This window comes from Sinocyclocheilus grahami, unplaced genomic scaffold (genome assembly GCF_001515645.1).
Source record: "Sinocyclocheilus grahami isolate Dianchi unplaced genomic scaffold, SAMN03320097.WGS_v1.1 scaffold589.1, whole genome shotgun sequence".
NCBI lineage: Eukaryota > Metazoa > Chordata > Actinopteri > Cypriniformes > Cyprinidae > Sinocyclocheilus > Sinocyclocheilus grahami.
Window position 1 is genome coordinate 8,251 of NW_015505768.1, and position 12,272 is coordinate 20,522.

The 12,272-nt window shown below is 35.5% G+C and overlaps 1 protein-coding gene across 1 annotated transcript; it reads right to left on the reverse strand.

The window, feature by feature from the left end:
• Positions 1-590: 590 nt before the first annotated feature.
• Positions 591-10,178, reverse strand: LOC107557108 (moesin-like). The gene is made up of 13 exons (XM_016240431.1): positions 10,100-10,178; positions 9,366-9,461; positions 8,409-8,531; positions 8,023-8,174; positions 6,781-6,864; positions 6,519-6,665; positions 5,662-5,758; positions 5,110-5,273; positions 4,181-4,311; positions 3,938-4,098; positions 3,599-3,691; positions 2,206-2,436; positions 591-1,928 (listed from the first exon to the last, which is right to left on the reverse strand). Exons 1-13 carry the CDS (start codon positions 10,160-10,162, stop codon positions 1,764-1,766), a joined length of 1,707 nt encoding a protein of 568 aa, XP_016095917.1. The 5' UTR covers positions 10,163-10,178; the 3' UTR covers positions 591-1,763.
• Between the last annotated feature and the right edge of the window lie 2,094 nt (positions 10,179-12,272).

Sequence of the window (12,272 nt, forward strand, 5' to 3'; positions counted from 1 at the left end):
TAAGATCATCAAAAAAACGAATCTTAATTTTAGTAACAGCCTAGCAAAAAGTGAGACACTAGGGCTTACCCTGGACTACGGAATTAAGATCATTCAAATTTGTCAGGATAGATGGCTGGAATGTGTTTAACATGTTTGTCAGCTTAGAGGGACTGTAAATTGTGTAAATAAATGGTCAATAAATTAATTGCTAAAATTTGTATTTATGTTTTTAAAAATCTGTATTTTTACTATACATTTTATATGAATTAAACTATTTTTACATTGTCTAAATTTGTACATTAAAACTAAAGTTATGGCATTCTCCTTCAAATTCTCTGCCGTTTTTTGCACCCTAGTTATAGCTTCTTTTTTTTAAATACAAGCCTAGTCATTATATATTGCAGATATTCAGAAATTAAGATAAGATTATTAAGTGATCTCTAAACATAGCTTGTGTATTCTGACCATATCGGTTTTTAATAATGTACACATACCATGACCAAGCAATTGAAGAATCAGCAAGAACACTAGCCAATAAATTGGTGATGTTTTTAATATTTTATTGACAGTTGCAATGAAAATGTTTGAAGCAGCAATTTTTTTTGTGATTGGTTGACCAAAAAAAAAAAAAACACCTGCAGCCTAAGGGCGGGAAATCGCCCAGGTAACAAGAAGGCTGTATACAAGAACAAACTTCATATTTTTTATCAGGAGATACATGTTCTTGTATATCAAACTAGTTTAGAAAGTATCCAAGAGTAAGATCTGAATGAAGAATTCTTCCAAAGTAGCTGGGGACAGATTTCTTCAGTGCAGCATATTGCCACATGAATAAAAATAAAATGAATACAGATCACAAAAACAACTAAGGCACTGCCTACAAGTGCAGGGCTATTTAAAACGGTGTACACTCTGGGTAAATACTGTTCAGAAATTAAGGGAGAAATTTTTTCCCAGAAGATGCTTTTTAAGTGTCATTCTATTAAAGGATTCTATATAAAATAATACTGCGAAAAAATTCAAATGCCTCAAAAACAAAAGTCTCCTCATTAAAAAAAATGCTTAAAATAAGAGTAGGATTAAAAAACTAAACTAAAAATACAGTTTGATATTTTCTCTTCAGTGAAAAGGCACAAACAGGGAGCGGCCACAAACCTGCAGCAGTGAGAAACTATATCAACAGGGATCTCACACACACACACACACACACACACACACACACACACCTTTGCTCTTGTGGGTTGCCAGTATTGGCAGAGTGGTTGATGGGGAGCAGATAGCCATGAGTTTTAATCTATACTGTAGTTGTTTTATTCGAAAGGCACATAGATACAATGTTATAGCAATAGCTAGGCTATTTCACCATCACAATGGCACTGTAAAATTTGATATCAACTATACTGATCTGAATTGGCACAGACATGTCTCTCTGGAGCGCTTTTGAAACCTATCCTAACACTGGAATGTTTTTTTAAACTTCATTCCAACTGAAATCCCAGTTTTACTGAAATTAAAACCCTTTAGTTTGGTTAATCAGCAATCCATTTTCCAATAAAAAAAGCTACATCTAGGTCAAAACACAATGCAAAAAATAAATCTCCCTTATAATGCAGTAACCCAAACAACACTCCTGAATTAAAGGAATTTTTGAACTGTGCAGCATTATTCTATATTTGGCTTTATTTTCTGTTGGAGTGGTGCATTGTGGGTACTGTAGTTCCTCTGCAGGAATGATGAAAAAGACAGGCTGTAGCTCCCCCCGTTGGCTGACTGCAGTACATTTACATGCACTCGAACTCGTCGATTCGCTGTTTGGTGTTTCCAGAGCGGATCTGACGAAGCGTCTTGTATTTATCACGTCCTGCTCGTACATTATCTGCGTGGATGATGTCGTTCTGGGTCTTCTTGGTCTCATCACGAGCATTAGCAAGCTCTGAAGTAAGAGCCTGTGGAAAAAGGACACACTTCAATTTTTTCCTGTTCGAAGTAAATTTACTAAAGCCTTTACTATATGCTAACCATGGCTGACCACTTTTTTACTATATTGAAAAAGAGCAGCTTGGACATTCTCCAAAATAACTCCTCCTGTGTTCCACACAAGAACGAAAGTCAAAAAGCAGTTTGGAATATCATGAGGTCAAATAAATGATAATAGAAGTGTTATTTTGGGTAAATTATCCCTTTTTAAATAGTGTTTTAAACTTTGTGAAGTAGTTCTCTCACCAGCAGATGTTTCTGCACTCGTTCGTTCTTCTCAGCCTCTGTCATGCGCTCCTCCTCACTCCTGTCTTTATAGGCCGCTGCGGAGGTGAGATCTGCGGAGGCCTCTGCGCTGCTCTCATCACCCTCGTCATTGTCGTTTTCACCATGCATGGGCTCTTGGACATGGACTGACGTGACTTTGTTCTTCAGCTCCTCTTGAGTCTTCTCCAGGTCCTCCTGCACCTGAGTGGCCTGGAAGAGACACACAGCACTGCAATGTTATTATCTAGACCAGGGGTGGGCAAACTTGGCCCTTCCAGACCACTTTCCTTCAGAGTTTAGCTCCAACCCTAATCAAACACACCTGAACCAGCTAATCATTGTCTTCAAGACTACTTGATAAAACTCACGGTTGGACCAAATCTCTGCAGGAAAGTGGCCTGGAAGGGCCAAGTTTGCCCATCACTGATCTAGACCATATAAAAGTTAACAAATTGTGTTATAATATTTAATGTGCTTTTTATTTGGTCATTAAAGACTGTGCTTTTAGCACAAGCATGATACTATTAAGAGTCTGGAAGTTTGATTCTGATTTCAATTTCCCTTTAAATTTCCTAATTTCTTTCAAACTGTCCATATCACAGATTGAACGCAAACACTGTGTTTACAGAAGGGCAACAGCATTTTATATGCTATATATTTTATATATAGCATATTTTTCAATATTTTAATATATATTTTTGAAAGAGGTCACATTCACCAAAGCTGCATTTATTTGATCAAAAATACATCATGAATATACATTACTACTTTTTTTTTTTTTTTTTTTTTTAAAGCGATGGCAAAACTAAATGTTCAGCAGCCAAGTCTTCACATGATCATTCAGAAATCATTCTGATATGCTGATTTGGTGCTCAAAAAGCATTTCTTCTTCTTATCAATGTTGAAAACATTTGTGCTGCATCATGTTTTTGTGGACACTGCGATTGTGTTTTCAGGTTTAGAAAATAGAAATAGAAACTGAAATAGAAATTTACTGTAAAATGTCTTTGTCACTTTTGATCAATTTAATGCATCCTTCCATTTCTTTAAAAAAATACTGACCCCAAACTTTAACATATTTTCCTTTAACCATTTCAAAGCATATAATTTTAAAGATTTTTAAACTGATTAAATTATATATGTTCATATGGGAGTATGTAAATAATTATTTATTTAATTTTAATATTAAATATACCTGTTAAAACTGAATATTGTCAAAGCTGTAAAATAATCCTTTTTAAGTTATATATCCAGCTTAATATCCTAAAAAGGTATATGGTGATAAAAAGCATGGATGGATAGATCTATGACTAACTATCTCTGTCTACAATACGCTGCTGCAATGCACCTGTTAACAAGTAACCATGTTTACCTTCATTTGCCACTCTGATGCTTCCTCCTCTTTCTTCTTTTTGGCATCTTCAAGCAGGGAGATCTTAGAAGTCAACTCTGCCAGTTCAGTTGCCTGTATACACACACATATATACGCACATATTCTCAGAACTGCATGGGAACGCATGTAATTGTGGGTGTCCTGCACTCAGTGGTTAGATGATGTTTGGTTCTCATGGAAACGTCATAATTGTAGTTTGGTTACAACTGTAACGTACTGAAAGTGTTGTACTGGTGTTGTTGTTAAGCTGTCATGGTGACTAGAATTGCGCTGCCATAGTGGCTGGCAATGTGTATCTTGGTTGTCTTAGTAACTGACCAGATGCTCCTGATTCTTCATCTGGCTCTCAGACTGCTGCAGCAGAGTCGCTTTGGCCTCTTCTGCCAGGCGGCGCTCTCGTTCCAGGCGTTCTGCCTCCTCCTGAGCGCGTTTACGCTCCTGATCTAACTCCCTCGCCCTGCGGGTCTGCTCTTCCAGCTCTGCCCACACAAAATAGTAGGTGATTAATAATCATTAATGAATAGAAGAAAAAAACAAAGAGCGAATTTCACTCCATGTTACCTTGCTGCGCTTTTCTTGTTTGTTCCTCTATCACTTTTAGTCTCTCCATCAGCTCCTCTTTTTCTTTTTCAATCTTCTCTTTCTCTTTTTCGGCCTGCTCTCTCTTTTTACGTTCATCCTCCAGCATGGCCCTGAAACAAACAGACAGATGTATTAGAAGAAGTCCTTCCTGGCATTGTGAAGCGTCCAACACTGAACAATGAACTAATCTAAACATCCAATCCTTCATTTATCAACATAACACACATGCACACAAATATAAACACTTAAGCTTGTTCCTAGCGTGCCTGATAAATGCTTTAAAAGATCAAAATTTGTGGGGTTTCAAAAGAATCAGTTATTAAACAAGTCTTTTAAATGAAAGAAGAAAAAAAAAACTTATTTTTCTGCCTTTCTTAGCTAGACATACTAAGCAAATACAGCCTACACCAAATTATTTTGGTGTTTAAAGGGGTCATATGATGCTGCTAAAAAGAACTGTGTATTTGGTGTAATGAAATGCGTTTATGCGGTTTAAAAAAAAAACATTATTTTCCACATACTGTACATTATTGTTTCTCCTCTATGCCCCGCACGGATCAGCTCTAGGCATGACGAAGCGGATATCGTCCTCTTTTGGAAGGCCAAACAAAGTAGTTTCGTTTTCACAACAAAAAACACGGCGGCCTAGCGTGAGCGGAAGCCGCGGCTAAGTGTGAGCTGAGGCCAAGCTAGAGTGAGAAAGGAAAAATTGAAATCACATCATATGACCCCTTTAAATCTGAACGAAAAAAAAAATTCACTGAATGAGTCAGAGGACACATCTGAACAATTCCATTTGGTGAACAGAATCAACATATTCAAATCATTGGAATGAATCCAAATCATCACCAGTAATCACAATCTTGACCTAATATCAGAGCCTTTGTGTGGTGCTTTTTTTCTCACACCTTTCCATCTTCTTGTGGTTCTTCTCCTCCTTGGCTTGTGCTTTCATCTGCTGGACCTCGATGGTGTCAGGTTTACGGCGTCTCATATAAAGCTCATGGTTCCCCATGCACAGGGCCAGAATCCTCTTATTAATGCGTAAACGCTGGGCATAGAAAACAAAGTCCTGTGGGAAAAGAGAGAGAGAACATTATTTACATATTTCCTGTAAAGCTTTAAAATGCTGCCTACATAAACAGCCCCCTAAGTTCGGAACAGGGCAAAAGAAAGAAGGTGGAGGGAGTGAGGAATCAGGAGCTATAGGAAATACTGAAGAATGGGGGGGGGGAAAAACACTTCCAGACTCTTTATGCCTATGATAAAGTGTAAGAAAGAAAAAACGTGCAACTTCAAAGGAAAGTCTTTACTGTGATTTCACCATCCTCAAATCACATCATGAAACATTTCACCACTCTAAGGCTTTGCAATAACAGTGTTCCTCTTATCTACATGCCATTTCCAAAGAAACTGGACAGAAACTGTGATAAGTCGGACACAAATCTTGTTTGACATACCGGGGCTTTTTTATCAATGGGTTTGATGACAAATTTTTTATCGTTGAAAGAAATGTTCCTGATCTCACTCCAGGGGAAACCAATTTTAGGCGTCATCCTGAAAAGAGGAGAAGAGATGAGTCAGGGTTTTTTGGCACAGAAATAAATGTCACTTTCTATGCCTGAAACTCTTACAAGGTTTATTTATTATCATTCTTTTTTACAAACGGTCAATGAAAGCAAGGGTAATTTTATTTTCAATTCATTGTAGTTTTTGATTAACGTAAACATGTTACTAAATTTGGGAAATATATAATACAGATTACAATTATTCTTTCATTTATTAATTATTTTAAGACTGTTTGCTCATCAAGGCTGCATTTATTTCTGAGATATAATATTGTAAAATATTACAGTTTGTATACATTTTAAAATGTATTGTAATATATTTTAAAATCTTATACATTCCTGTGATGGCAAAGTTGAATTTTCAGCAGCCATTACTCCAGTATTAAGTATCACATGATCCTTCAGAAATCATTCTAATATGCTGATTTGCTACTCAAGAAATATTTCTTATTATTATCATCAATGTTGAAAATGGTTGTGCTGTTGATAACTATGATAAAAAAATGTTTAGGATTCTTTGATGAATAGAAAGTATTACTGCAGCATTTATTTGAAATATAATTTTTTGTTACAATATTACAATTTTGTTAACGGTCACTTTTGATTTGCATCCTTGCTAAATAAATTTCTTAATGCTCTAAAAAAGTGTTTTATGGTACTTTATTATATACTACTAAATTTATTTGTGACACCTTTCAAACCCATTAATTTGTTTATAAATGTTAAATGTATAATGTTTCTTAAAGTACTTGTCATTATGCTCGTAGATGTTGAGTCCCAGGGCGTCCACACCCAGCCAGAGCTCAGATCCTTTCTTATTCTTGATACTGAAGTAATTCACACCGTACATCTCCAGATCCTGAGCTATCTTCAGATACTCCATCATCGAGTCCTCTCTGAAACACACACAGATCCACATTATCATTCTGTCTGGTGTGTGTGAGATCGGCAGGGTCACTGCAGTCAGCGATAAAACAGAAAAAAAGCAAGAGCGCCTTCCATTGGCTGTACCTCAACATGCCCTTGTGCTCCTCATGCCAGACCTGAATTCTTTCCTCCCATTGCTCCTTATTCAGCTTGTGCTGTTCCAGAACTCTGCAGAGGAAAGATTACACACACATGCTCACATTTAGAATATCAAACACATTCTTAACATGTTCTTTGGCTGATCCCTTTTAACAAAACATTAAGTACTATGCTTTAAGCCTACACAAGACACTATGACCCATTTACAGTATTTAATGCATTTTTCACAGAAGTATGGATTTTATCAGTGTAAAGTGATGTCACTGACAAAGATGATCCATGAACAACGAAACAACTAATAAACGATAATTAATTAATAAACACATTAATTGCCAGCTATCTTCATTATTGATTTTAGTTATTGCAGCCATATTACAAATAATTTATTATACACCACTCTTGGCGTTTCAACAGATTAGTGAATAAATGTTTACAATACCACACAGCACAGGTATTTTAACCACTTACTTTAACATCAATGAACAAAAAGATGTACGTGACTGACATGGTTTGAAATGTGAAAACAACTAATACAGTGTTTGAAGAGTTAAGACTTAACTATTTTCAACATCTGGTTAAACTTTATTTTTAGGTGTCCTTGTTACAGTGTAATTATACATATAAGTACTGAGTAGTATTAATTAACTACATGAGTACATGTACTTACTATATGGTTAGGGTAAGGATTTGGTTTGGCTTAGGGTTACTTGCATGTAATTATGCATAATTAATTGTTATTATAATAGTAAGTACATGTAACGTGTAACAAGGACACCTTAAAATAAAGTGCTACCCAACATTTATATTATTAATATTTTAATTCTACTTTAATAGATTTTTATTACGTATAACGTCTGTGTTTATACAATGTCTATTTTTTAGGATTGCTTTTTTATAATTTACACAATTAAGATTTGCGATTTACATTTAGCAGACGCTTTGTACACAATTTAGTCGATTTACTTCAACCATAATGCTGTCTATTGCCATTTGTAAATATTGTAGTTATTAATCATACTGTCGATATAATAGATTTCCGAGATTTATTAGTTCCCTTCATTAAGTAATTTCATGTTTAGTGATGCTTTGAAAAGCTGATTTTAGAGAAGTATTATATACACCACATTAAAAAACAGATTTGAGTGCACTTTCTGTCAATAATCTGTGCTCCCCCACTCTGGAGAAGCACTAGTCCCTACTGGTACTAAAATATCTGTGTATACACACCTCTGTGGGAGCAGTTTCTCACTGGACAGGTATCCAGGAGTGTGAACATCCTTGTTGTAGTCAGTGTATTTGGCCTGCACTGCATAAGAAGCCAGCAACACTGCAGTCTCCGGGGGGCAGTAGATATCGTCGTTCAGGATCCCCTCTTTCACCTAAAGTAAACCAACAATGCAACTGTTTTAAAGCAAGCAATGCTTTAATGTTGGCCTGTCAGCAGACCAGCCGGTGCAATTCCTTCACTGACCACCAGATTGTGCAATATCATATTATGCAATATCTGGTCCACTCCAGTTGCGTTCTATATTAATACATCTAAGACCACATCTTACGCTTAACTTTACCCAAGACATACAGTAAATACACACACACACACACACAACACACACCTGAAGGAAGAAGAGTCTTTGAGTCGCCTCTTGAATCAGCTCCTCGGAAACGTCTTCAGGGTAAAACTTTGCTCTAAATTTAAATAGCAATGGACTCTCCTTGCAGATGTCTTGAGCCATAACCTAGACAACAAAGAATAAACTAGAATCACTTTCAGTTTGACACAGTCATTAATTCCACCTTCCTGTCACCAACCATTATATCTTTCTTCAGCACAAATTAACAGACCTCTCACTGCCTTTCCTTGTTATTTTTTTTTTAATGGCACTTTTTTGAGGCACCCTGGGTAAAATTATTGGGACGTAAGAAAATTGGAAGACAAGTCTGAAAAAGGCTGACAACTGCAGGTTTCACTAGAAAGTGCTAATCAGTGAAATCTTGTCAGCGGCATTACAGACGAAAGTGTTTGTTGACAGGTTTTATTTTTTATTTAGTCAACGATAATGAAGAAAATAATTTAAAAAGTGGCATGATGAGAATTACTGTTTTGAATTAAAACTTCATTAAATTTGAACTAAAATATGCTGTTGTGAATATATTGTTATCGTAACAATGCTCCACACATAATGCAATATCCTTGGTAGTCTCTAAAACACTTAAAATTAATGACCGTTTCCAAAGGATGAAGATTTCACAACACATTATCTTCTGAAAAAGTCACCTATTGTATGCTGTATTTTATGAACTAAATGTAAACAGCAAGGACACGTGTTGACATGTAATTTGGCCTGTTACAATTTAACTCATTTTCTTAATTTTGCACATTATAATCATAATTCAAATGTTTATTTTGTCAACTAAAATTATATACCATTCAAATCATAGTAAAATGAACTTGAGATGATGAAATATTGACAGTTTAGAGAAAAAACATGTCAAAAAAATAAATGGCTGTATAAAAATGAAGCCTGGTGCTAATTGGACACTATAAAGCAGCTATATGCATTCACACACACCTTCTTGTTGAGTTTAAGCCAGGTGGTAAAGCCTTTGGTGTCCTGGTACTGCAGTCCAAAAAACCACACCTCCCTTAACCCAATGGTTTTCACCACCTATAAAACAGATTCATATTAAATAAACAGGCATATTAAATAAAATGCAATTTTGCACACCCATAGTACACGCATTCGCTTTCTGTCATAGAGGGATATGAAAAGGAGGCTCGGGCTCAAATTCCTCTTCATGGACATGGAAAAAGTGGAATTCCAGCTGGGACTGGACCATATATGTAATATTCACAACATATTTGTGCTAATTTAATAATAATTAAAATTAAACAAATACATTTAATAATTTTGATGCACTTTTTACGAAAGAGTGATTTCATAGACGTGATGTACAGAGTGACTAAGAGTGAGGAAGAGGGGACTGTACAGAAATGTACAGCCTGAGGAAGAAGCAGAGTCAGAAAGAGGAAGGGTGGAGGAAGGGAGAATTCCCTCACAAGAAGGATTTCCAGTTCTTAATCTAAACACACAGACACAGCTTGTCTGACATGCTCTTAAGTTTCCACTGCAAGTCAATATTTCTGCTCACACTGAATGTGATATATTCACAGCCAATCAGAAAACATTTAATGGACATTTATGAGGAGCAGGATGTTGAATCAAGATCTCAATGTGAGAAAAGTTCTTAAATTCTTTAAAAAAAAAAATAAATAAATCAGCAACAAGTTCACACACACACACACCTGGTCAAATAACTGTTTTCCTGTGGTGCTGGGTTGGATGGCAAACTCCAGCTCGGCATCCATCGTAGTCAAACGAACACTGATCTGGAAAAAAAAAATGTAATTGTGAATGAATGAATGACATTCGAAAGACAGACTGAAAAGCCAACAGATATATATTTGGGAAGATTTTTATTTATTTATTTTTTCAAAGAATGTAATACTTTTAGTCAGAAAGGATCCATTAAAATTGATCAAAAGTGACTGTAAAGACATCTATAATATTATAAAAGATTACCGTTTTCAGTGCTGTTCTTTTTTACTTTTCTTTCATTAAAGAAAAAAAATATTAAGCAGTAAAACCATTTTCAACTGTGATTACAATAAATGTTATACGAGCACCAAATCAGAATATTATAATGATTTCTGAAGGATCATTTGACACTGAAGTTTTCTGAAAATTCAGCTTTGCCATCACAGGTATAAATTACATTTTTAAATATATTCAAATAGAAAAGTTATTTTAAATGGTAATATTTCACAAAACGACTGTTTTTGCTCTATTTTTTATTTTTTGGTCAAATAAATGGGGCCTTTGTGAGCATAAGAGACTTCCTTTAAAATATTAAGAAATCTTACTAACCCCAAACTTTCATTTAGCAACAGTGTATGTATAATAATAATTAAAAAATTAATTCAATACATTCACACAAAAAGCAAGTTGATTTACCAGAAAATCAGAATCGTTCCATTCTCAATTAACATGAAAGCATGAGCAATGAAAATAATGAATTCTCTATTTGTGATGGACAGCTTAAAACATCTTTAATAGTGTATACTACCTAGAAAAAGCCTGAACCCTTATCAAAGAGCACACTATAAAAGAGGCATTACGTGTATGTGTGCGTTTAGATGAGTTTGAGTGTGCATGTTTGTGTGTGTGCTTAAATCTGCGCCAAAGCGTGGCTTGCTATTTTAACATGATTGATTGCACTCTGGAACTCTGGATAAGATAAAAACAATGCAAGGAAACAGCAAGAGGGACGAATGGAAAAAGATACCCCCCTCTCTTCTTTCTCTGTCTCTCTCACCTCATCCCCGCCTCCACCCCACAGCCACGCCTCCAGTAACCATGGAGACACATTAAGCAATGCGCCTCACTTCCTCTCACTATACAATTACACCTAATCAGAGCACACCTCCTTTTAATAACAGATCATTCAGAGTAATTATTCTCAGTACAGTGCAGTTTCTGACTAATTCACAATTACACAAAGTCGGTCAACTGTTACTCATTTTATATCATAAACTCGAAAACTAACCAGTGTTCAGTGAAAATGTCAATGATATATGGACGGTCTTATTGATGAGGTCCATATAAAGCTCTTCTACTGAACTAATGTCTTTTATCCAGCTTTGACCCTGTGTGCGAGAGATAAATAGCTCAATTTAGGCACACACATCTCCAGCTCAGCTGTACCCATAATGCCCTGCTTTATCTAGCAGCTGCCTGTGAGGCAGATGAGTGTCCATGTGCTGAGACTCTAAAGAGCTCAACATAGCATTTGCACATCAATGAAGCCAAACGACATTGTTTCTTGCGAGTCCTCTAAATGATCGACAAAGAGAAGCACAAATGAGATTCGATAGTTATGAGATTTGATATTCATCATGAGTCAAGAGGGCCATAGTGAGGTAGCAGGGTGATTGTAAGGGAATAAAGAAACAGAAAGAAGAAATATTTATAATTTGCACACATTCAGCCTTAATACTATACATAATAATAACCCAAAAAAGCTGTTAATGTCTTATCTAATCACTTTTAGTTATGAATTACATCATGTAAATGAAAGTCTATATTTAAAATTCAATTTGCCAAAAAAAGGTTTGCACTGGATATTACTGCCATGTGTTGTAAAACAGTTAGCCTAATATATTAAATATATCCACACACTCCCTCATATCTACACACTAGCTATTTACTTGAGCACATACCTCCTTGAAGCCATATTTTCCACACAACTTCATATTCAAATATCTTGATTTTCTCATATTCACACATTAAGCGGTCATCTATATTAAATGTCAGATGTTTCGATGCTTCTTAATGTTATAACAGACCATTAGATATTCAGCACAGAAAGTTATATTCAGATTGTTAATCAAAAGTAGGTTGTGAAATGCTGGATTGTGA

What these genes read in the sequence shown, in the direction of transcription:
- LOC107557108 (XM_016240431.1), bottom strand. Translation starts at nt 10,162, where the DNA reads ATGGATGCCGAGCTGGAGTTTGCCATCCAACCCAGCACCACAGGAAAA. An exon ending in ATCTACGAGCATAATGACAA is followed by an intron (nt 5,759 to 6,518) that starts GTACTTTAAGAA and finishes TCCTCTTTTCAG; the next exon opens with GATGACGCCTAAAATTGGTT. An exon ending in AACAAGAAAAGCGCAGCAAG is followed by an intron (nt 4,099 to 4,180) that starts GTAACATGGAGT and finishes TTGTGTGGGCAG; the next exon opens with AGCTGGAAGAGCAGACCCGC.